Here is a 23,120-nt window from a genome sequence, read left to right on the forward strand (position 1 = left end):
TGATTTGTATTACTTTCAAGTTACTTTCCAGCGTAAAAATGGTGATACGCTGGAAAGTAAATTACTTGAAAAATTATGTCACGTTGTTTCGCATTGCTTTTGTTAAATCTTAGTAAACAGACCCCTCTGTGTCTTGCACGATGAAGCAAGGGATGGGTTTTCAAGTTATCTATAAAGTGCACAATGCAGACTTAAGTGCTCCAAGGTGCTCTCAGATTTACAGTTGAGGTACTGAGGCACAGAAAGAGAAATACGTTTGCCTGACATTGCATGATGGACCTCATTATGGAAAGGGCAAAAGTAAATTGATGGCATGGGCCAGAGAGAAAAAATACCACCTACCAGTAAAATAAGCCTTAGCGAATTACTGGAGCCATAAATGCACTGCTGTCAGGAATCCCCAAATTTAGATCAGCTCTGATCTAATCATAAAATATATAAAATTCATAACCATCTTCGGCACTGTGAGGCTATGGATGGTTGATCACTAAACAGGCAATGGTGCAAAGGTGTTTTGTCCAGCACAGGCACCATCCCTGACCTTTTGACAGAAATATATGATTTTTACCACTGCCTTTTTTACCACATGGTGGTAAATGAAACTGCCGGTGAAATCTTTTTATTACTAACAGTAAAAATGGTTCAAATACTGCAGACTGCAATTCTGTAATGGCGCTAATCTTTGTGTAGATTTACTGCCAGCAGAAACCTTTGAGTAGTGAGGACAATGCCTGAGGCAAGATCTGAATTCATTATTTACTACATGCAAACTCAGAGCCCCATCCCTAGCCCATGTTACGTGCCCAAGGAGGCTCTGGGACAAAGCACCTGCAGTAAATGAGGCATTCAGCAGTACCATTATATCACAGTAAAGAGAGGAACGCTACAACAGAAGAGGCAAAATGCGCTTTTACGCTCAATGGGATAAAACAAGACACCTGATCACATAAACGTCAAAAAATGGAGTGAAGGCCAACAAAAAAATAAATAATCACAGCATTGTTCACTCCTTAAAATATTAGCTGCTTTGCATTGGTGAATGTTCCGAAACGTAGATAATAGATTCATGGTGCCCTGTATTTCACCGAATTCCACCTCTGCACTGCTGCTAACGCCCAGGCAGTGGTAGGTACAACTCGTGACGAGTGACACTATCTGCTCCTGAGGTAGAGTCTGAATTGCAAAATAAATGTTGATGACCATGGAGTTGTGAGGGGTTGAGCACTGCTCGTTCATTCTTCCTGCTTCCTTCGTAGATGTCTGCTATTGCATCAGGCAACCAGTATTGGGCAGAAAGTCTTGCAGGTAGGTAGCGACAGCCTTCGATAAGTACGTCATGGTTCCGTAGGCACCGCTGGGAGCGCTGTCGTAGAAGTAGTTGCAGATTCCTGTGGCTTGGTCTAGGTCAAACAAAATCTCTGCTGCTCCGAGGGCTTTCTAAAGAAATGAAAAAAAATAATAATAAAGGGTTTTACATAGTTACCAAATTGTTAACATGAAAAACCTATTAAATGCGTTGTGTGTGGCTTCCTCTAGAACGCGACAACCAGATTCAAGCTCTCGCTTCAGCTTTCCATTGGTGCAACGCTACCCAGAGAAGCAATTGCTTGCATGGTATGCCCCCATCTCGCCTGGAGCTCCTACACTTGAGCAAATTATGGGATTTCTGAATGACAGTATGTCCAATCCGCTTCTCTCACGTCTATACAGAGGAAAGTAAGGGGAAATGAGGTTGGCTTTCTTATGCCATCAACCTTATTACCAGTTAGTCACAAACCCATGCATGGCAACAGACTTCAACCCATGCTGACAAGCTCAGTTAGAGCTGGTGTCTGCACAGCCACTGGAACTCCACTCTTGCATTTAGAGTGGGAAGTATAGCCTTTGGAGAGGGAAGGAAGGCTGAGAGAGGGTGATTGGGTGAGCGGCAGGTCACCAGGTATTTTTATTTTTTTGTTAAACAAATATTTCAATATATAGGGTGGCTTTGTGGTGATTTGACAGGAATAGTATAGGGAAAATTAAAGCAGCGATATACAGAGCGTTTGCAAGGTAACTTGGGTGGAACAGGAGATGAGTCAAAGCTCCGCTGCCCCGGACCTAAGTAGCGGTGCAGCGCAGTTGAGTAATAGCGTGTGAGCAGGAACAGCAGACTCACAGGTCGGCATTGCTCAGCAGCAGCCTCAGACGGCCCCCATGTCTGGTGAGCAGCGTGCACGTCTGGGCGCTTCCTTGACTGACATACCAGCTTTCGCAAACGCTTTTGTATAATTAGTTAAGTAGCCAGCTCTCTTGGGCGTAGGGTTTGACAAGCACAGCTCAGGAGGCACTAATATGCATGATTTCGCATTTTAGTGCAGTGATGTGGACCACCAGACTGAAATGCGTTAGTCTTACGCCAGATGTGTGGCATTTGGCAGGGCTGCAGTGGGTGGGATGATTTGCAGGGTAACTGGATTTATTTTTACATTTGGACTGGAGTGCTTCCTGGATTGGCCAGGAAGGGTTGCAGGATAGCAGATATTTTAGGAATACTATTTACGTGGGACGGGGTGTTGCTAAGATTGGCAGGGGAAGGTAGTAGGATGGCTGGTATTGTTTAAAAAAATAAACATTTACATGGAATGGCAATGAGTTGCAGTGTGTGGTGTATGGCTCCCCTGGCAAGAGCAAGACCACTGACTCATTGTCAGTGAAATTGCTCTCCCTCCTTCGCAGCTCCACCATTAGGTAAGGCCTTCCCCCAAGCCCCTGCACTCTCGAGTGTTGGTGTTCGAGGCCCTCCTCCACCCGCAGGTTTCACCTGCGCCTCATCCCTGGTGGTCCAGTGGACCACTGTCTCCATTCTCTTGCTCCGCTTTTTCTCTCCTTTTTTACAAATGTTTTCCCTCACTTTTATCTACCCCCTTCACTCTCCTTCTGGGTCTTAACCTCCATTTATTGTCGTTTTCCCCTCATTTCAAGCTCCACCCTTCACTTTCCTGTGTCTTTCCTCTGTTTTTCACAATTTTTTTACCCTCATCTCAATCTCCCCCTTTTACTCTCCTGTGTCCTTCCTCCACTCTTTCTTTTGCTGCCTTATTTGCACCTTTCTCTCTCTTTTTGCCTTTTTTAGCCCGTCTTTCTCCGCCGCTGCTGCCCCCGCGGCCCCTCACCCCCAGCATGACCAGTGCAGTGCGACCGGCCTAATCCAGCTTCCCTCCCCGCTCCCGCCACCCAGCTGTCCAGCCCTCCCCGACCCCTACCCCTACTTAATTGCGGCCACTGCGTGGCCGCTGTGCCGGGGCGCCAAAGGCAAGCCTGCCTGCGCCCCGACTGCGACCAGCGCTAGGAACCCTGGATCTCTGCACCGCCAGCGCTATGACCCAGCGGCATACCATGCTCTCAACCCAGGCCGCAACAACAACTGCAAGCTAGCATCACCAGCCGACACTTATGGACCCTTCAGCTATCATCGCTGCCGGCACACCTGCAGCACCGCCAAGACCACTGACCCAGTGCAATCCGCCCACAAGGACACAACTGAACCGAAGACCCTGCAATGCATCCTCCCCAATCTCCGATCCGTCCACAAACACGCCACTGAAATCTGGGACCTCCTCGACAGGACGACCCCGGATGTAGCATTCTTTACCGAAACCTGGACCAACACCACCTCGGGACCGGACATCGCCATCCCCCAAGGATACACGATCTCCAGGAAGGACCGCCCCACCCACCCTGGAGGAGGAATCGCCATCGTCTACAAATCCACTCTCCGCCTCAGCACACTCCCTGATGAGCCCACAGACCTTATGGAACACCTTCACTTCAAGATACTGGCCATCCCTACCTCCACCCTCCATGGAACCCTCATCTACCGACCCCCTGGACCCCGCAGACCTTTCGTCAACTCCATCACGGACATCATCTCCCCGCATGCCATCGCTTCCACCAACTACACCCTACTGGGAGACCCCAACTTCCACCTCGACAACCAAATGGACCCCAGCACCACATCCTTCCTGGACAACCTCCACAACATTGGACTCAGCCAGATCGTGACCGAACCCACGCACTCAGCAAGACACACCCTCGACCCCCTCTTCACAACAGGAAACTCCACCACCTTCAGCCTCACCACTGAACTCCCATGGACTGACCATCAATGCGTCCACTTCAGCCACCATCCACAGACACCAGCATCTGCTCCCACAACGAAACTGGACCAGAATCACCGACGACCAGCTAACCTCATCACTCCGCAACTCCACCCCAACCATTGCGGAAAACGACAACGCCAACACCACAGCCCGAACCCTGCACAGATGGCTCTCCGACGGCGCCAACACCAAAGCCCCTCTCAAGAAAAACAACAACACACATGCCAAGAAATCTAGATGGTTCACCACCGAACATCAAGAGTCCAGACATACTTGCCGCCACCTCGAAAAGGCCTGGAGGAACACCAAATCCACAGAAGCCCACAACAACTTCAGAGCAGCCTCCAACGCCCACCACCAACTCATCAAAAAAACGAGGAAAAAAGCGATTGAAGACAGAATCTCCACTCATGCACCCAACAGCAAGGGACTCTTCAACATCATCAAGGACTTCGCCCAACCCACCAGCGAGTCCACCAACATCCCTCCCTCACAAGACCTCTGCGAAAAACTCAGCACCTTTTTCCACCACAAAATCAAGAGCATCTACGACAACTTCGACGAAGACAACCAACACACTGAACCCTCTCCAACCACCCCCGACACCCTGAAGCCAGCGGTCGACAACTGGACAGCCGTCACCACAGAGGACACACTGAAGACGATAAAGTCAATCCACTCCGGGGTCCCCACGGAACCCTGCCCCCACCACATTTTCAACAGAGCTGCCGACACCATCGCACCCATGCTCTGCCACACCATCAACCGCTCCCTGGCAACTGCCTCGTTCCCTGACTGGAAACTCGCTGAGATCCACCCCCTCCTGAAGAAACCCTCGGCGGACCCCACTGACCTAAAAAAACTACAGACTCATCTCCCTGCTCCCGTTCCCAGCGAAAGTCATTGAGAAAGCCATCAACAGCCAACTCGCCACATTCATTGAAGAGCACAACATTCTCGACTCCTACCAATCCGGCTTCAAAAATAACCACAGTACGGAAACCGCCCTCCTTGCCGCAACAGACAATATCTGTACTTTACTGGACAAAGGAGAAACAGCAGCTCTCATCCTCCTCGACCTCTCAGCGGCATTCGACACAGTCTCTCACCGCACCCTCATACACAGATTCCACGATGCAGGGATCCAAGACAAGGCCCTCGACTGGATCTGCTCCTTCCTCTCTGGCAGAGCGCAGCGGGTCAGACTCCCCTCTTTCCTCTCAGACCCTACACCTACCACCTGCGGAGTCCCCCAGGGGTCCTCCCTCAGCCCTATGCTCTTCAACGTCTACATGACTCCGCTCGCCCCCATCATCAGAACCTACGGACTCAACATTGTGTCATACGCACGACAGCCAACTCATCCTCTCCCTATCCACCAAACCCAACACCCCCAGACACAACTTTAGAGAAGGCATGGAAGCTGTCGCCAAATGGATGAAAAACAGCTGCCTACAACTAAACACAAACAAAACGGAAGTACTCATCATGGGCCCAAACCCAGACATCTGGAACGACACCTGGTGCCCCCCGCCCTCGAAAGCCCACCCACCCTCACGGACCACGCACGCAACCTGAGAATCATCCTGGATTCAGCGCTCAAAATGGACCGTCAGATCAACTCCGTCTCATCCTCCAGCTTCCACACCCTCCGCCTCCTACGTAAGCCCTTCAAATGGATCCCCCTCGAACACAGAAAGACCGTCACTCAACCCTGGTCACGAGCAGGCTTAACTACGGCAACGCACTCTATGCGGGAATAAACAAAACCCTCACCCGCAAGCTACAGAACATCCAAAACACCGCCGCAAGACTGGTCCTCAACCTGCCAAGCCACTGCCACTGCCACATCTTCCAGCACCTGGGCACACTCCATTGGCTCCCCATCAAAGCTAGAGTCACCTTCAAAATGCTGACCCACGCTCACAAGTCCTCCACGACACTGGACCAGCATACCTGAACAGAAGACTCAAATTCCACGCACCTCAAAGGACCCTATGATCAGCCCAGCTCTCCTACATCATGGTCCCCTGCACCAGAAAGACCAGATCTGGAGGCCGTTCCTTCTCCTTATGCACGGCCAGTGCCTGGAACGACCTTCCTCTACACCTCAGACAGATAACATTGCTCCCCATCTTCGCAAGAAACCTCAAAACCTGGCTCTTCAACAGACCCCCTTCTTGATGGACTGGAACCTGCGAACGAGCCCTTGCATCACTTTTGTGCCACCAGTGCGTCACATTTTTTGCTGCACCAGCGGCGTAAAAAATTAGCCTTGTTGCACCTTATTTACAAAGTGACGCATCTAGGTAGATGCGTCACTTTGTAAACCCCTGCGCCACATTATACCTGCGCCAGGTATAATGTATGCAGGTTGGGCGTTTCAACGCAAGACGTGTCCATGTGTAATGACCCATTGCTGGAGTTGCGTCACTTTTGTGTCACACTCCAGAAATGCGTCATTTTTGCGCCTACAGATGTCAGAAATACTGACGTATCTGTAACTCCTTGCAACATGATGCGTCATACTGTAAATATGACGCATCATTGGTGTCGCAAGGATGGCACAATAATCATATTAGTTCAACGTTAAGTGGGACTACAGCAGTCTTGTAAGGCACTAAACATTCAGGAATGATAGCGAGACACAATTGCTGACAGCAGCTTATCAAACAAGCATGCCACTCCACTCTTTGACACTCTATGCCACGTGGCGTAGAGTGACGTTGGGTGGTGTGGCGTTGAGTGGAGTGGCATAGTGTGGAGTGGCGTACAGTAGAGTGGTGTGCAGTAGAATGGCATAAAGTAGAGGGAAATAGAGTAGAGTTGCGTGGAATAGACTGGAGTGGCATAGAGTAAAGTGGTGTAGAGCAGAGTGGCGTAGAGTGGAGTGGCGTAGAGTGGCGAGTCACAGAGTGTAATGGAGTGGCGTAGTGTGGAGTGGACTAGAGTGGTGTAGAGTAGACTGACGTAGAGTGGAGTGGGACAAATAATAGGGGAGTGGCGTAGAGTGGCACAAAGTAGAGAATAGTGGCCTAGAGTGCCGTAGAGTAGCATAGCGTGGAGTGGCATAGAGTGGTGTAGTGTGGCATGGAGTGGCATAGATTAGAGTGGAGTGGAGCAGAGTAGAGTGGCAATGTATGGAGTAAAGTGAAATTGCGTGGCGTACAGCAGAGTGGAGTGGTGTAGAGTAGTGTGGAGTGGCGTAGAGTGGAGTAGAGTGTCACAGAGTGGTGGTGTGTGCAGTGGAGAAACGTAGAGTAGAGTGGCATATATGAGAGTGGAGTATAGTGGAATGGAGTGGTGTACAGTAGAGTGGCACAGAGTAGAGTGTAGAGGCATAGAGTGCCGTAGCGTGGCACGAAGTAGACTGGCACAGAGTAGAGTAGCGAAGAATGGAGTGGTGTAAAATAGAGTGGCAAACAGGAAAGTAGCAAAGAGAGGAGTGGCGTACAGTGGAGTGGCATAGAGTACAGTGGTGAGGAGTGCCCTTGTGAATTCCCATAGAAGCCCAGGTTCACACCAGAACCTGGGCTTCTATGGGAATTCACAAGGGCATATTATCAAGCCCAATATCGCTGCTTTAGCTGCAGTTTTCTGCCGATAAAAGTGGCGATAATGTATCGCCCTTTCTTGATAATATGGCCCTTAGTTATCTCACCTCTAGGGCTGCCTCATTCTGACCATTTCGCTGTCCCATCTTCCTGCCAACCACTTTCCCAGTGCCCCTCCCAAGACCTACTTAATGGACACTGCAGTGCCGCCACGCGTGTCCTCACACAGCGACAGGAACCCTTGTCCTCTGGGCACCCACAGGTTCTCCACCGCAGACCTCCAAGCCCTGGACCCGGACGCCGCAACAACTGCTGCCTCGCATCTCCTATTTCTACATCAGAACTGTTTACCTGCCACCGCTGTCTTTTCTCCTGCAACTTAGGACCTAAAGCTCCCACAGAAACTCACGCCACTCCCATCTCCACCTACAGAGACCACCCAGGAACCACTCCAATGCCTCCTGATTAAATCTAGATCTCTCTGCAAACATACCACGAAGTCTGGAACACCATTTTCACCCTTGCCCCCGACATGACCTTCATCACAGAGACCTGCCTCAATCGCTCCTCTGGCTCAGACATCGCAACGGCCAATGGTTACAAGATGACACACCAAACCAACAAACCAAACAAACAAACAAACCAACAAACATGGAGGGGACATCACCATCGTAAACAAAGAAACAATCCGCTGCACCAGCACCGAAGACAACATCACAATGATCATAGAACACCTCAATTTTAATCTCCACACCAATCAATCAATCAATCAGGGGTGATTTGTAAAGCGCACTACATACCCGCTAGGGTCTCAAGGCGCTGGGGGGGGGGGGGCGGGGGGGGGGGAGCTGCAGCTAGTGGTCGAAGAGCCAGGTCTTGAGCAGTCTTCTGAAGGCCGGGAGGTCTGCGGTCTGACTTTGGTGGATGAAAAGGGCGTTCCAGGTCTTGGCGGTGCGTAGAAGGAGAGTCTGTTGTTGAGGTAGGCTGGGCCGGTCTTCTGGAGTGCTTTGTGTGCGTGGATCATGAGCTTGAATGTGCTTCTTTTGTCGACGGGGAGCCAGTGCAGGTCTCTCAGGTGCGGGCGATGTGGTCCCACCGTGAGATGTCTAGGATCAGGCGTGCAGATGCGTTCTGGATTCTTTGGAGTCTGTTGACGAGTTTGGACGGAGCTCCGGCGTAGAGGGCTTTTCCGTAGTCAGATGACAAAACAACCATTAAAGGCACCCACATCTTCAGACCCCCAGGACCACGCACTGGCCGCCCCACTTGCCATTGAGTCCAAGCACTACATCTTCTTTGGAGACCTCAACTTCCACGTGGACGATTCCACAGACACCAACTCTGTCAACCTACTGGAAGAAGTGGACAACATTGGCCAAACCAAGCTGTTTACAGACCCCACACACAGAGCAGGACACACCGGACCCTATCTTCACATCCAGCGACAGAGTCAAGTACAGCCATACCACAGAACTCACCTGGACCGACCATTCCATTGTCCACTTCACCATCGCAGGACCACCTCGCACTGCCACCACCAACACCTCCTTGCGCAACTGGAGCAAAGTGACACAGACCCAATGAATGGATGCCATCAACACCACCAAGGACGACTCCACAACCAACCTCAAACAAGCAGTCCAGAACTTCAACACCTGTATAACCAATGCCGCCAATCTAGTTGCCCCAGCTGGTACATACCAGAACTCAGTACATTGAAACACAGCTGCAAACAACTGGTAAGAAGATGGTGTACCAGCAGAGATACTACAGACTAAGCCACCTTAAAGTTAGCCCTCAAAGAAAGCCACCAACGGTGCAAAGATGCGAAAAAGGACATCCTTGCACACTGCATCGAGGCAACTACCAACCTCACCAAGGAACTCTTCACCATCGTCAGAGAGTTCTCTTGCCCAACAGCCAAAGAGAACACTATTCATCCTTCACTGCAACTCTGCGATGCTTTAGCGATTCATTTCCACAACAAGATATCCATCATCCACAGGAACTTCGAGTCCCAACCCACCGTGCTCAACATCCTCTTCACTCCAATGAAAGCCTCCCCAGACTAGCATCTCACCACATGGGAACAGCTCACCACACCAAAACCCACAGCCATCTTGAACTGCATCCACTTGGTAGCCCCCACAGACCCCTTACCCCACAGCCTCTTCAACCTAGGAAGTAAGGAGATAAGCCACCAACTCACCACCATCCTCAATGCATCCATCAGCACAGCCACCTTTCCAGATGCATGGAAACATGCAGAAGTCAGACCTCTCCTCAGGAAACCCTCCACTAACCCAATCGAACTACAGTACTACCACCCATCTCACTGCTCCCTTTCCCCGCCAACGTCCTGGAGAAGGAAATCAACCGGCAGCCCACAGAACACCTGGAGAGAAACAACCTGCTAGAGGCCTGCCAATCCGGTTTCTACGTCAACCACAGCACCAAGACCACCCTGATCGCCGCCATAGATTATATCTGCACCCTACTTGACAGGGGAGAATTGGAGATACCAATCCCCCTCGACCTCTAAGCAACTTTCAACACTATCATCCCAACTCACACTCATCAAGAGACTGTACCAGATCAAGGGAGACAAACTCAGATGGATTGCATCAATCCACCTGGGACAAACGCAGAGATTCCGGCTATTTCCCTTCACCTCGGACTCCAAGAGCACCATCTGCAGGGACCCTCAAGGTTCATCCCTCAGTCTCAACCTCTTCAACACTTGCATGACACCTCTAGCCAACACTGTCAGAACCCACAATCTCAACATCATATCCTACGCCAACGAAACTCAGCTCCTCCTCTCGCTCTTAGAAGACCCCACCACCACTAAGACCAACTGCCACAACTGAATGAAGAATGTCGCAGACTGGATGAAGGCCAACTGATAAGACCGAAGAGCTGATCTTTGGCAACCATTCCTCCTCCTGGAATGGCACCTGGTGACCCGCCGAACTCGGACCCTCACCGAAAGACCATGCCAACTACCTCGGCATCATCCTGGACAGCAAACTCACCATGAAACGATAGATCAAGGTAGTGTCCTCTGCCTGATTTCACCCTCTCCACATGCTCCGAAGAATCTTCAAATGGCTCACCATCAGCGCAAGATTAACAGTCACGTAAGCTTTACTCACCAGATGGCTGGACTACGGCATCGTAAGCAGGAACCACAACTGAACTAAAGAGAAGGCTGCAGACTATACAGAACTCGGCGTCCAGACTGATCCTCAACCTACCCAAAAGGCCTCACATCACCTCACACCTTAGAAGCCTCCACTGGTTTCCTGTTCAGAAAAGATGGCAATTCAAGATACTGACAAATACCTACAAAGCACTCTACAACCAAGGACCTGCATACATGAACCACCGCCTGAATTGCCATCAACCATCCAGAATCCTTTACTCACCCTCCCTTGCCTTGCACAGACACCATGCATACTCCGTAGCCACAGCGGAAGCCGCTACTTCTCCCATTTTGCCACCAAGTCCTGGAACGCCCTCCACCTCCGACCATCACCCTCACTGACAGACTTCAGGAAGAGACTCAAGACCTGGCTTTTCGACTAAGTCCAGCAACCCGCACCTGAACACCCTCACAGGTGATCAGCTGTGATTTACAAGTACCGATTGATGATGATGATGAGAGAGTGGCGTACAGTAGCGTGGCATAGAGTGGGGTGAGTGGATTAGTGTGGTGTGGGATAGAGTGGCGTAGAGTGGTGTAGAGTGAAGTGTAACAGAAAGGCATTGTATGAAGTGGAGTTGCATGACACAGAGTAGAGTATTGTAGAGTGGAGTGGAGATGCATAGAGGGGGTGACATAGAATGGGATGGCATGGACTAGAGTGGAGTGGTATAGAGTAAATAGGCGTATATTAGAGTGGTGTGGAGTGGCATAAAGTGGAGTGGCATAAAGAAGAGTGTAGTGGCGTAGAGTGCCGTGGAGTGACAGAGTTGAGTGGCATGAAGTGGAGTGGCAGGAAGTGGAGTGGCATGAAGGAGAGTGACATAGAACCGAGTGGCATAGAAAAGAGTGGTGTTGAGTGGCATGGATTAGCGTAGATTGGAGTGGAGTGGCGTAGAGTGGCGCGGCATAGAGTAATAGTGGTGCAGAGTAGAGTGGCTTTGTATGGAGCAGAGTGGCGTTGCATGAAGTACAGTGGCGTGGAGAAGAGTGGTGTGGAGTGGAATGGTGCAAAGTGGCATACAGTAGATTGGAGTGGCATAGAGGAGTAGAGTGACATTGTTAGGAGTGAGTGGAGTGGTGTAAAGTAGAGTGATGTGGCACAGTGTGCAGTGGCATAGAGTTGAGTGGCATAAAGTGGAACGGAGGGGTGTGGAGCGGCTTAGAGTAGGTGAAAAACGATGTAGTGGTGCAAAGTGAAGTGGAGTGATGTAGAGTGCAGTAGCGTAAAGTAGAGCAATGTAGGTATAGTGTAGTACAGTTGTAAAAAACAGTGGGTGAGGAAAAAGTTGTGAGAAGCGTAGGAGTGACAGAGAACAGAAAACATTACCTCTCCCTATTCAAACCTAGCTAGCTTGTCTGATTATAGAGAAGTTGAGGGGGGATAAGGATGTCTATAAAGGGTGGAACGAGGACATAGAGGTCCCGATACACAGCAGCAGTAATTAGTGTCGTTAGAGGCGGCAGATATACAGCTGAGGGCACAGTATAGAGTAGACAATATATTTTTGTAGGAAACAAGTTCACAAATACATGTTTCATTGGTATAAAATATATGTAACATATGTCGTGCTGTAGTCCTGTAGCTGGCTAGTAATAACTCCCATGAATACCCACAAAGCAAATGTATTTTAGGGATTTTCAGTGTGAGGCATTTTATTATCTTGTTCTTTCCTCGTATAAAAATTGCTGTTACACTTTCACAAATAAAGTTTACCCAAAGGAGGAGATTTAAGGGCCTAATTTAGAGTTGGCTTTTAATACAAAATCCTCTTTTTTCTGGGATAGAGCTAGAACCGGGTTAGAACCAATCATTGGAATTGACTCCATCTTACTATCTCTTAAGGCAGAGGAAATTCCACCAGTAGAGTTCCTCTAGATTTAGCACTTCTGCCAGAAATAGGAAGATTTTTGTTTACCATCCAACACCACAGCCTGCCCTTAGTCTTACTTTGAGGATTCAGGTTAGTCAGTGTAATTTCATTTTCAATTAGGCACTCCCCACACATACCTGCTCCTGAAGGAAAAGATCATTGGCCAAGTGCACTATCCGGTCTACATGGATGATGCCACCAATGCTAGCTACCTCCATGTCTGACAAAAGTGTGAGAACAAGAATGGTTTCAACCAACAGTTGCCTGTACTCGGGCTGCGGAACATGGTTCAAAACTGACTCCACATGGACAGCGAATTTGATCTCACAAGGTGTCATCTAGCAAAAGAGGATAGCAGAGAAAGATAAACAGAAATAAATTACTTCTAACAGGGCATATTGCATAAAAAATAAACCACATATCTGTGAGTATCACCCACCAAAGAAACCAAACAAGCTCTACTTGCACTGGAAATACATTTTTTGACATCAACGTATAGACTATTATATACCACTAAACTCATACTTCATCAGAACAAAGGATCATGCAGACAATTCAAGAAATAGATGTGATATTACACACAAGGCATGCTAAATAACAAGTTACTAACCTTTGGTAATGCCTTTTTTGGTACAGACTCTGTCTAACTGCAGAATCCTCACCTTTGGAATACCTCCAGGCATCTTACCGCACCTAGAAACGTTTGTATAGCAATGTCCTACAGTGTCAAAAGGTGGCACTGCGTGACGTCATGGTTCCGTGAGACACTGTACATTGTTAAAGTCCTCCATCCAAATATTTATTTTTATATATCCACTCAAACTTCAATGCAAATTGCTATATATATAATGCATATTTAAATAACGAAGCAAACCACATTCACTGGATGATGTCATCAGTGATGTCATCATTGATGTCATTTGAGATGTCATCAGTGATGTCACTGACCATGTCATGAATGATGTAATATGTGACATCATCAGCAGTGGATTGCGGGTGCGCAAAATATAGTTAGTACAACTAACTATATAGGAGCAATTTCAATGGTTTTGTATGAGTGAAATGTCCAGCTAACTATAACACCCCTAAAACGTATAGTTTTTTGAGGGAATTTCAAAGGTTTTTTAAAAGCTAATTCCTAACTATATAAGGCCTGAAACCTATGGTTTTTTCAGTGAATTTGCAAGGTTTTTTAAATGCTAATTCCTAACTATATAAGGCCTGAAACCTATGGTTTTTTCAGTGAATTTGCAAGGTTTTTCAAATGCTAATTCCTAACTATATAAGGCCTGAAACCTATGTTTTTTTCAGTGAATTTGCAAGGTTTTTAAAATGCTAATTCCTAACTATATCAGGCCTGAAACCTTTGGTTTTTTCATTGAATTTCTGCGTTTTTTTAAATGACAATTTTTAAATGTATTAATTTGGGTTTTTTTATACTGATTTACTACATTTTTGCAGGCAGGTGTTCAGAGGGCACGCCCCCTTTTTACAACAATCTGCAGCGCAACCCCTGGCGCGTTTGCAGAGGAGGAACTAATTCCCCTTGCATACTGGGGGTCCATGGGAGGCAACTAGCCCACCAGGAGCCTCCAGTATAAGCCAGGGGGCTGCATTGCAGAGAGGTGTAATGAGGCCACACCCTTTTTTACACCTCTCTGCAACGCAGCCCCGGGCGTGTTTGCAGAGGGGGAACTAATTCCCCTTGCATACTGGGGGTCCCTGGGGGCCAACTAGCCCACCAGGAGCCTCCAGTATGCGCTAAGGGGCTGCGCTGCTTTGCCCCGGGGGTGGCAGTCCCCGGGGAAGTGTGGGGGAGATTGTGGACCCCCACACTTCTTTGTCACTATGCCCCCACGATTTGGTCCCCCCGTGGGGTAATTTTTTAAAAAACAGACCAGGTTTTAAAAAAAAAGAATTGGTCCTTTTTTGTCCTTGTGGGACCACCTGGGCAGGCCTAGGATGTCAGGGTGTATCCACCCTGCCCCCTTTTTGTGTACTTCACGTTTGTTTTTTTGCTTTTTTTTGCCTTTGTCTATTGAGCACAAGATGGATGCCAACCGTTCCTGGTTAGAAGTGTTGACAGCCAATGAGCGTGCAGCTTTCTCTGGAAGGCATGCTGATTGGCTGCCACTGTCTGTCAACACTAGCACAAGATGGATGCCAACACTTCCTGGTTAGAAGTGTTGACAGCCAATGAGCATGCAGCTTTCTCAGAAAGGCATGCTGATTGGCTGCCACTGTCTGTCAACACTCCAAACCAGGAAGTGTTGGCAGCCATCTTGTGCCTCGGTAGAACGAAGACAAAAGAAAGCAGTGAAACAAAGGTGCAAAACACGCAAAGGGAGCCGGGTAGAAGCACCCTGACCCCCTAGGCCTGCTCAGGGGGTCCCACAAGGACCCCCCAGGCCCAAAATTTATTATTTTTTTTAAATCGCGGGGGAAGCGTACCATACAGAGTACGGTACTCCGCGATTAAAACATTTTTTTTAAAAACAATTTGGCCCGGGGGGTCCTTGTGGGACCCCCTGAGCAGGCCTAGGGGGTCAAGGTGCTTCTACACTGCCCCCTTTTTGAGTTCTACACATTTGTTTTTCTGCTTTCCTGTGCCTCAGTCTACCGAGGCACAAGATGGCTGCCAACACTTTCTGGTTTGGAGTGTTGACAGACAGTTGATAGCCAATTAGCATTTAGCTCGAGCTTGGACAGGTAAGCTTACAGTAAGCTTACAGTAAGCTGCTATAGATATATACATTTTTTCTCTTTTGATTTTCTCAGGATCTACTGGAGGGATTTTCACCAAATATAGAAAAGGCACTTCTGCATACCAGTCCCTACCATTTTGCCAAGTTTGGTGTAATTCCGTTCAGCCGTTCAGGCTGTAGCCGTGTCTGAACGTCCTATGGAAATTAACACGGGGAAAACACGTTTTGGGACCCCCCTCTTTTCTCGGCCCCCGCTTGACGAATCCCCCCAAAAGTTTCAGGGAAGGAGCAGAACTGAGCTGGCCAAAGTTTTGGAAAATTGCACGCAATTTCCTCAATCGACGCCAAAGTCATTCCCAATAGAATGTTGCGGATTTCCTATGGTAACTAGGTCCTAACTATATATACCTACTGGCGACTGCCAGTAGGTAATATATATATATATTTATATATATATATATCAGTAACACCGCAAGCCAAAGCTGTAATAACAGCCTTTGCCCTAGTTAAATGTGCACAGACTATACCGTGACCCACCACCGTAATCTCCAAGGTGCCAAGAAGCGGCTAATTTCAGCGGGCGCATTGAGTATGAAGTAACACTGTCACTGGATCCGTGCCTCCATACCTGTTACCTTGGAAGATGGTGGTTGAAAGTAGGGGACATTGAGTAGTTTATTTTTTTATTCTTAGCGTGTTTTCTGCCACTGCACTGCACCGGAGAACCAGCGTAATGTATTTCGGGACTAGTAGTCCTCTCTGATTGACACATGCAGAGGTAATCGAGTGCAGGTGAGACCACCACCACTGGGGAAGGAGGAGCCTACTTTAAAAGACCTGCAAGTGGGTTTCACGCTTTTGGGACTGTGGCATTTGATGAAGGCATTCCGCCAAAACCGGTCATGCCTTTTTCCCAATAAAACAACGAACGGAGCCCCGCTGTGTCCTTTGCATTTCATCTCTTAAGGAGGAGAATTTGGTTTGATATATATATATATATATATATATATATATATAGATATATATATATATAGATATATAGGTATATATCTATCAGTAACACAGCAAGCCAAAGCTGTAATAACAGCCTTTGCCCTAGTTAAATGTGCACGCTCTCGCTGGAGGCTGTTTCTTGGCTAGAGTATAACAAGTCTTCACTTGGGATCAAGACAATGTAACGTTTCCTCTTCCTTTGTAGTGTAAGGTGGTGCATAAAAGTTTGACAATGTAATGGATTGCCCCACATTAAAGGGCACAACTACTTTAGGAAGGAATGCTGCTCTAATTAAAACACAAAGGAGGATATATAAACAGATGCTCAATAGAAGGAAAAGGGAGGTACAAGATCAGGCATGGAAAAATTAGCGCAAGTGGCTAATGCATGAGACGCCCCCTTATTCTGGAAAACGACTAACCATCCCAATTTTAAAGATCATTCTGCAGCAAAAATTGAGAGTCTGGTCCAGCCCTCCGACTGGTTAAAGTTTTTAGGGCAGGTTTTTAACACCCAGATAATTACATTTTTGTATTACCAGATAACAGATTTCATAATCATGGATTCTTCAATTTGACCCCTATTACTCTGGATGAGGTCACAGTGGCCCTACACAGATGTGTAAATGGAAAGGCACCTGGACTTGATGGGGTCCCAGTAGATACTATTAAGACTGATACAGGTCTTTGGGCCCTAATTTTACATAGAGTATGTGGTCTTGTGCCCAGAACCTGGACGGAAAGAATTATAGTACCGATTTTAAAAAGGGCGATAGAGGTGATGCTAAATGCTATTGCCCTATTTCCCTACTTGATCCAACCTCCAAATTCATGGGCAGAATCCTTCTGGAGAGACAGGCAATCTGGGCAACTGATAACTTAATCCTTACAGACTCACAGTATGGATTCAGAAGGGAGATAGGGACTGTTGAGCAGTGCATCAACCTCCATTTAATAATTAGTAAATATACAGTTACAAAAAAGGGCCATTTACACTAGTGTTTTGTCGATCTCACCAGTGCTTTCGACTTAGTAAATCATGTAAAATTATGGCAGACCTTGGCTGCCATGGGTGCTCCAAGCGATATTATTGCCTACCTGTCACAAATATATAAACTATTAACCACAAGAGTTCGACATGGGCCTGGAGGAGAGTGTACTACCCGTTTTAGAGTAGCACGTGGGATTAGGCAGGTTTGTGTTATTGCCCCACTCCTGTTTAAATGAAGTAGACTAATGCCTGCAAAAGTTAAAGGCCGATGACCCTTGAGTTGGTAACTGCGTCGTGCCTACTTTGGTTTATGCACATGACCCGGTTCTTCTGTCTAGAACAGCTAAAGGGGTCCAGTGCCTAATTGAGATGTTTGCAAAATATATGCAGGAAAAGGATTTAATACTTAATTTGAAAAAAACATTTACGATGGTCTGCAGAAAAGGGAAGCCAAAGACTAGGACACACCACGTAAATAGTGTCCCCATTGCAGAAACACATTCATTTTTGTATTTAGGCCTGGTATTTACATCAAACGGCCATATTGATTCATGCAAATCAAAATTTATACAGATAACAGAGGCAATTTTTAGATTCTCCCAAAAAAATGGGGAATAAGCCAATTAGGGAAATTTCGACCCTTTACAGGAGTTAGTGCGTTACTGGAACCTGTCATGGTGCAGCCCTTTGGGGAACGGCCAACCATGCCATCCTTAAGACCCAAGAAAATATCTTCTTAAGAAGATTGCTAGCCGTTTCCAACTCTACCTCCATATATGTTGTTCATAAAGAGCTTGCAGCCCCTTACATTAATCATTTTATTAGTGCAGCAGGTCTTAGTATCAGGTATGGGATCTGGAGTAAGGGGGAACTAAATGTACGCAGGAAATGAAGGACTGCCTTACCCTTGAGCATGGTAAAAAAAATCCTTGGTTGATGTATATTAATAAACTTTAAAAAGAATGCGCAGAGAATACTTGATTTTTTTTTTTAGAGAGTTTTATATAGCACAAACTTGACTCGAGACATCGGGTATCAGAGCGATTTACATGAGCCCCAGTTTTGTTACAGATGGACACATTCATTTTTGAAAGGCATGAGGAGATTACATGATTTGCCCAGATTTACAGGATGTTGAGCGTTGTTACAGAGACTCGAACCCGGTTCCCCAGGCTACATCTTCTCTTTTAATAATCCTTTACAAATTCTTAGTTATAGTAAAAAAGGAATTAAAAAATGGGCACACAGACTCAAGGGAATGGTTAAGAGAAGTCGAGGCAAACTCGAAACAGTTGACTAAGGCATACTGTGACATGCCCATTGGATCAGGGGTACAGCGCTACCTACTCCAGGTCTCGAACATAAGACATAGATTCTATCTTACAAGGCTAAGAATGGGGACTTTCACTTTTTAAAAGCTTTTACAACCACGGGGAAGTGGAAACGAAATCTCCCAAAGTGCCCCTGTGATGGTAAATCAGACCAGACAACCTTACATTTTATTTGATTTTGTGATTTTTATAGAGACATCAGGAAGAGCATGTTACATCCACTATTTTTAAAGGAAAAATTGTACATATAAAATTGCTTTTATCTGTCATTTAGAAAATGAAAGTGTTTGCAATGCGGTGGCGGTTTATATCCAAATGGCAAATACAAGACAAAACTTTAATTTACACCTGAAGATGACAGGACATATACTGACTAGTGATGCCTAGGGATGCTGTGTGATGTTGTGTCATACATATCACACTTAGGCACTTTATGCACAAATCATCTCCTGTGATTAATTCTTTATTGTACTATGTTTATTGTTTATCTATTTATAAAATAATTTTTTACTTATGTGTTCTAATGTATCAATTACTATGAATTGTGAAGATGATTTTTTTTTCAGAAAGCTTTTATAGTTGTAATATTTCTTTTAACCGAATAAAGCTACATTGATTTGATTGATTAAATATTCCAGTCAAAATTCTCTAATTCTGTTCCAAAAAAAACAAAGAGCTCCCTTTGGATCAAGACAACGTAACCATTCTTCTTCTTTTGTAGTACAAGGTGGCGCATAAAAGTTTGACAATGTAATTGATTGTCCCACATTAAAGGGCATAACTAATTTAGGAAATAATGCTGATATTGTTTAGAACTAACTTATCAGGAAAAAAGGAAACATAAGGAGGTACTGATGAAAAAGCCTGAAGTTCACTTATAGGTCTAGCAGACATAATTGCTGTAAGGAACACTGTTTTCAAAGTAAACAGACACAAAGAACAACTGCGTATGTATGCTCAAACAGTAAGCACACTAGCTGTGTTATCACTAGATTAAAATCCCACTGTGGCATTATAAAAGGAACAGGAGGAAACATATAGATAAATACCTTTAAAACACAAATCACTACAGGTGATTAAAAAAATTAAGGCTGATCCGGTAAATGTAAGAAAGCTGAAAGGACTGCCAAATGACCTTTAACTGTAGCTACAGCTAGACCTTGCTGAGTCAGAGATAACTAAAACAAGAGAACATCAGAAAGGGAAGCTTCCAAAGGTTGGATATGATGTGAGGCACACCACACCACAAATGTCTGCCAGTGCCCATCATTAACAGTATTATTAGATGGACGCCTGGCTGCCAGAATTAAACTAACAACTTCCAAAGGAAGTTCATATATTAACAACTGCCTCCGCTCAATCTCCATTCATGGAGTTGTGACATGGTCGGGCTTGGGTGGAGAACCCGACTTTGCGGCTCTGACAGGAGGTCCTCCCTTAGAAGTAGCTGAATCGGTGGACTGATGCTTAGGGTCAGAAGTTCTGGATACCACATTCTTCTTGCCCAGTCTGATGCCACTAGGATGACTTGGTCTCTTTTGATCTTCTTGAACACTCTGGGCGTGAGAGGCAGTGGCGGCTAGGCATATGGGGGTCCCAGTGAATGTGCCTCCTATAGAAGACCCCTAGGATACTCCAATGTGCAAAATATCAACACTGCTGTGATGAATAGATCGAGCCATGGCTCTCCACATCATTGGAAGACACCCCATAACACTGGTGAGCACAGATGCCATTCATTAACCCGTAGATATCGCAGGCTGTGTTTGTCTGCTCCGATGTTTAAAGATCCTGCCAGGCATGGGAAGATCAGAGATATGCCCTGATTGCTCAGAAACTCACAAAGACGAAGAGCTTTCAGACACAGAACCAACTAACCCACTCAGCCCTGTTTGTTGGATTACCACATGGTGGTCGTATTGTCCATGTGTACCTGCACTCGTTGTCCTTTGATTTTTGGAAGAAAAGTTTTTAAGGCCTCTGATCTCCATGTCTCCCAGATGGCCTCCCCAACCCAGTAAAGATGCATCTGTCGAAATGGTCAGTTCAGTGTGGGGCAATGAGAGAGGTCTTCCACTGGTCCAATTGCAGTCTAGCACCCACCAATGCAGGTCTTTTGCAGTCTCTTCCAACACCTGGATGAAATCTGACATATTTCCTCTGTGTTGAGCCCACTGAGACTTCAAATAAAACTGCAAAGCCCAAATGTGCCACTTGGTATGGTCCCCAAGCATAATGCAGGAGAATAGGCCCAGAAGTCTCAGAGGCACTTTCACCAAGAAAGAGGCTGAAACTTCGGGTTCATATCCCAAATGTTCTGGATTCGATGAGGCAGAGGTGTAGCTCAAAAGAACAAGTTACTTACCTTCGGTAATGATATATCTGTAAGAAACATGGGTTAGTTATAGATTGGATACCTTAGTATTACCCCTAGGCGTCAGACTGGATCCGGAAAGTTTTTCATCAGCAGTACCCCTGTGCGTCGGTCGACTCCGCTTTTGTCGTTGTAGTCGCCGGGATCACATTGCGGGAGCTACATAGACACCGCCCTCAAGTGCTGACATCAGTTCTGTACACGACTTTCCACGCCAGAAGCGCAGAGTCATGCAAGACACTGACCACTGGTGCACAAAACTAGGGCCCTGAAATTAAGTCCTTAACCTTATAAGTCAGTTCGCAGAACGGGGAGGATGGGTGGGGCGGTAAGGAATCTATAACTAACCTATGTTTCTTACAGATATATCATTACCGAAGGTAAGTAACTTGTTCATCTAAAAGAAACTGTTAGTTATAGATTCCTTACCTTAGAATAGATACCACAGCAATACCAACCCTGGAGGTGGGTCTGCGAACTAAGTTCACACCAGAAAGTCCTGGAGAACAGAACGGCCAAAGAAGCAGTCTCTCCGGACTTGGCTGTCAAGGCAGTAGTGCTTGGTGAGATTGTGTAGCGATGCCCACGTAGCTGCCTGACAGATGTCATTTAGGGGGACTCCCCGTCTCAAAGCAGTAGTAGCTGCCGTCACCCTGGTGGAATCCCTCACTGGAGGCTCCTTCTTTGCCAAAGAATAGCAGGCCTTGATGCACGGAACAACCCACCTGGAGATGGTCCGTTTGTGCACGGCCCAACATTTCTTAGCGCCCGCGTTTCCAACAAAGAGCTGGTCGTCCTCCTCGAATTGTTTGGTTCGATCCAAGCAGAAGGAGAGCGCACGTTTTGGATCCAGATGGTTGGACCTCTCTTCCTCTTTTGAAGGATGCGGAGGCGGAAAGTAGGTGGCCAAAGTGATGGTTTGGCCAATATGAAAAGAAGTGACCACCTTTGGAAGAAAGGAAGGTCGAGTTCTGAGGATGACCTTGTCCGGATGAACAGCCAGAAATGGAGGCTTGGAAGAAATAGCTTGTAGCTCACTCACCCTGCGCACAGAGGTGATAACCACCAGAAAGGCCATTTTTCAAAGTGAAAAGTCTGAGAGGACAGTTAGGTAGTGGTTAAAAGGGAGCGCACATAAGATATGTCAAATCCAAGTCCCACTGGGGCATTACGAAGGGAACAGAAGGAAAAAGATGAGTAATGCCCTTAAGAAATCTATTTACAACAGGGGACTTGAAAAGAGAAGGCTGATTAGGAAGCCTGAGGAAGGCTGAAATGGCTCGAAAGGTAGCCCTTAAGAGTGCCCAGAGCAGAGCCCTGCTGGGCCAAAGATAGGAAGAACAAGAGAACCTCAGAAAGAGGGGCAGAAAGGGGATTCACAGCCTTTGCTGTGCACCATGCCATAAATGTATTGCATCTGCAGGTGTATACCGTCTTAGTGGAGGGACGCCTGGCTGCCAAGATTACATCACAGACTACGAGAGGCAGGTCAAACGACGTCAACTGCCGCAGCTCAATCGCCATGCAAGGAGGTGGAGACTGGACTGGTTCGGGTGGAGGACCGTCCCCTGCTGATGCGACAGAAGATCCTCTCGAAGAGTTAGTCGGATCGGAGTATCGATGGCCATGTTGAGCAGCTCGGGATAGCAGACTCTTCGGGCCCAATCCGGTGCCACAAGAATGACTTGGGCCAGGTTGTGCTTGATCTTCTTCAGCACTCTGTACAGAAGTGGTATAGGTGGAAAGGCGTATACAAGACCACAACTCCACTTGACACAAAAAGCGTCGCCTAGCAAGTGCCGCATTGGAAAGTCCAACGCGCAGAATTGCTAACATTGCGAGTTCTCTTTGGTGGCGAACAGATCTAACCAAGGCTCTACCCACTGCTGAAAAAGACCTTTGCACTGCCTCTGTGTGAAGACGCCATTCGTGATCCATCATGCGCCTGCGG

General features: G+C 47.0%; 1 protein-coding gene across 3 annotated transcripts in view; it reads right to left on the reverse strand.

Moving 5' to 3' along the window:
- Positions 1-894: 894 nt before the first annotated feature.
- The window catches only part of PHKA2 (phosphorylase kinase regulatory subunit alpha 2), an 852,423-nt gene continuing 830,197 nt past the window's right edge, over positions 895-23,120 (reverse strand). For 2 of the 3 annotated variants that reach the window (XM_086934343.1, XM_086934345.1), the window contains 2 exons: positions 12,913-13,113; positions 1,132-1,437 (listed from right to left, as the gene is read on the reverse strand). In XM_086934343.1, the coding sequence (XP_086790469.1) occupies positions 1,264-1,437; positions 12,913-13,113 (375 nt within the window). In that variant the 3' untranslated portion in view covers positions 1,132-1,263. Of the gene's footprint in view, positions 1,438-12,912; positions 13,114-23,120 lie in introns of all 3 variants that reach the window. The other variant, XM_086934344.1, reaches the window with a different exon arrangement.

This window comes from Lissotriton vulgaris, chromosome 8 (assembly GCF_964263255.1).
Source record: "Lissotriton vulgaris chromosome 8, aLisVul1.2, whole genome shotgun sequence".
Classification (NCBI taxonomy): Eukaryota; Metazoa; Chordata; class Amphibia; order Caudata; family Salamandridae; genus Lissotriton; species Lissotriton vulgaris.